The sequence below is a fragment of the Austrofundulus limnaeus genome, unplaced genomic scaffold (genome assembly GCF_001266775.1).
Source record: "Austrofundulus limnaeus strain Quisiro unplaced genomic scaffold, Austrofundulus_limnaeus-1.0 Scaffold189, whole genome shotgun sequence".
NCBI lineage: Eukaryota > Metazoa > Chordata > Actinopteri > Cyprinodontiformes > Rivulidae > Austrofundulus > Austrofundulus limnaeus.
The window spans coordinates 171,996-174,214 of record NW_013952591.1 but is presented as its reverse complement, the minus strand read 5'-3'; the positions used below and the strand labels follow the sequence as shown (position 1 = coordinate 174,214).

The 2,219-nt window shown below is 40.2% G+C and overlaps 1 protein-coding gene across 1 annotated transcript in view; it reads right to left on the bottom strand.

Moving 5' to 3' along the window:
• l3mbtl2 (L3MBTL histone methyl-lysine binding protein 2) overlaps positions 1-2,219 on the bottom strand; it is a gene marked incomplete at both ends in the record, with an annotated part of 55,358 nt that overhangs the window by 32,851 nt on the left and 20,288 nt on the right. Inside the window, 2 exon segments of the mRNA XM_014018285.1 lie at positions 1,147-1,264; positions 1,370-1,437. Of these exon segments, the coding sequence (XP_013873739.1) occupies positions 1,147-1,264; positions 1,370-1,437 (186 nt within the window).

Genomic DNA, 2,219 nt, shown 5'->3' with positions numbered 1-2,219 from the left:
GTCGATGGTCATCTTTTGGACAACTGTCAAGTCAGCAGTCTTCCCCATGATTGTGTAGCCTATAGAACTAGCATTTGTAATCATCAAAATTAAACGAAATAAACATTTGAAATATATGAGTTTGTATGTAATGTATGAATATAATATACAAGTTTCACTTTTTAAATGGAATTACTGAAATAAATCTACTTTTTCGTGATATTCTAATTTTATGACCAGCACCTGTAGACCCCCTGACAATGTATGTCAAGCCCACAGCTACAAACCTTGGTTTTAAGATGGACAGTGATTTTAAAATTGACAGTCAAATAAGGGCTACAGTTAAGTCTAGTTTTTATCACCTGAGAAAAATAGCAAAGATAAAATCTAATGTATTCTTTCAAGGCAACAGTTTGAAACAGTGGTCCATGCTTTTATTTCATCTCGACTGGATCACTGTAACTCACTTTATTTTGGAGTAAACCAGTCATCCCTCGCACGTCTGCAGCTGGTGCAGAACGCTGCTGCCCGTCTTTTAACAGGAACACGAAGAAGAGAGCACATCACTCCGGTCCTGGCTCCCCTCCACTGGCTGCCTGTCTGTTTTAGAGTCCATTTTAAAATCCTTCTGTTTGTTTTTAAGGCTTTAAACAGCCTCGCCCCATCTTATTTAGCAGAGCTTCTTCACCGTTACACCCCTCCTCGGTCACTCAGGTCTGCTGACCAGTTGCTCCTGGTCATTCCCAGTTCTAAACAGAAGCTCAGAGGAGATCGGGCCTTCTCTGTTAGTGCCCCTAAACTGTGGAATGCCTTGCCCTTACATGTCCGACAGGCCCCTTCACTGTCCATTTTTAAGACTTGTTTAAAAACTTATTTTTTCCTCACTGGCCTTCAACCCAACTGAGATTTGATTTTACTCAACTTTTACTGTATTGGTGCTGATTTTACTTATTTATCTGTGTGATTTTATTGTGCTTTTGTATTCAGTTTTTATTTTTCCTGTGTTCAGCACTTTGTTTCAGCAGTGGCTGATGTTATAGTGCTTTATAAATAAAGTTTGATGATGATGATGATGATGATGATGATGATGATGAAACACCACTTTATTTCCAGAAGGAAAAGTTTTTATCTTTTACCCAGCCCCAGTAACCAGATCCGAACACAAACCTGCAACCTGGATGACCGTAGCAATCCAGTAAACTTTGCTGGGAAGGACTGCATTGGTGTTGAGGACCTCCACCTTCATCCCTACAGTGATATCATCCCAATAATCACTAAGTGGAGCCTGCGAAGACAAAAGTTTTCTTCAGGACCACTTTTTCTGTTCTACACTATCTAAAAGCAATTCAGAAAAGTAAAGAGCAACTTCCAGCTCACACACAGGACTCACATGTTCAAAGCAGGAGACAGATGCAGCCAAAGATGTTTCCTTCTCCAGGTAGAAGCCCCAGTCAAAAGCTGCAGATGTTAAAGAAGGAACTCGTCAGAGGATCATAACACATTAAAAGAATATTACAACTGAGAAGATCTTTCAGCTTCTGGACTGGTTTATGGTTTGATGAAGTTGAGGTTAAAAATGATAAATCAATACAAGTCCTCCTCATACAAGCTTCATTCCAGCGTTTTAGACTAAGATCTTCTTATGTGAAGGAACAAAGTTATAGCTGTGGGGTCAAATGTAGGGCCACATAAAATCGGTTTTATTTTTTCCTGAATTCAGTTTTTTTTTCCTGAATTCCGCATTTTTATTCTAACCATAACAGTTGTTGTTGTTCCACCGGTGAGCAAAAACGGTGTGATTTCTTCCTTTAAACGTTTCCAGATGCTACCGGGGCTTTATTCTGAGAACCAGGCTGACGGTTCTTACCTTTATAGCTTGACACCCTTTTTTACCAAGTGGGATGGTCTACAGCTTCAATACAGCCAATTACAGTCAGCTAACCCCACATGTCCCACAGGTGGGGCAGTGAATTTGATTGGCTGCAGGATAGACAAATCAAATCAGATTTTTGTTGTGACACCACAGAAATGTAGCCAATCCAACCAGAGAGGTTGATGTGTTTATGTCAAGGATTGGGCAGTTTTACATTTGAAAAAATTACAACTTTATGAAGCAGTCTGGAGTTTTCTGACAGTTTTTAGTGATTGGCCCCTAGTGCCGAAAAGAAGAAAACAAGTAAAGCATGTTTGTGTGTGTGTGTGTGTGTGTGTGTGTGGGGGGGGGGGGGGGGGTTTAAAAC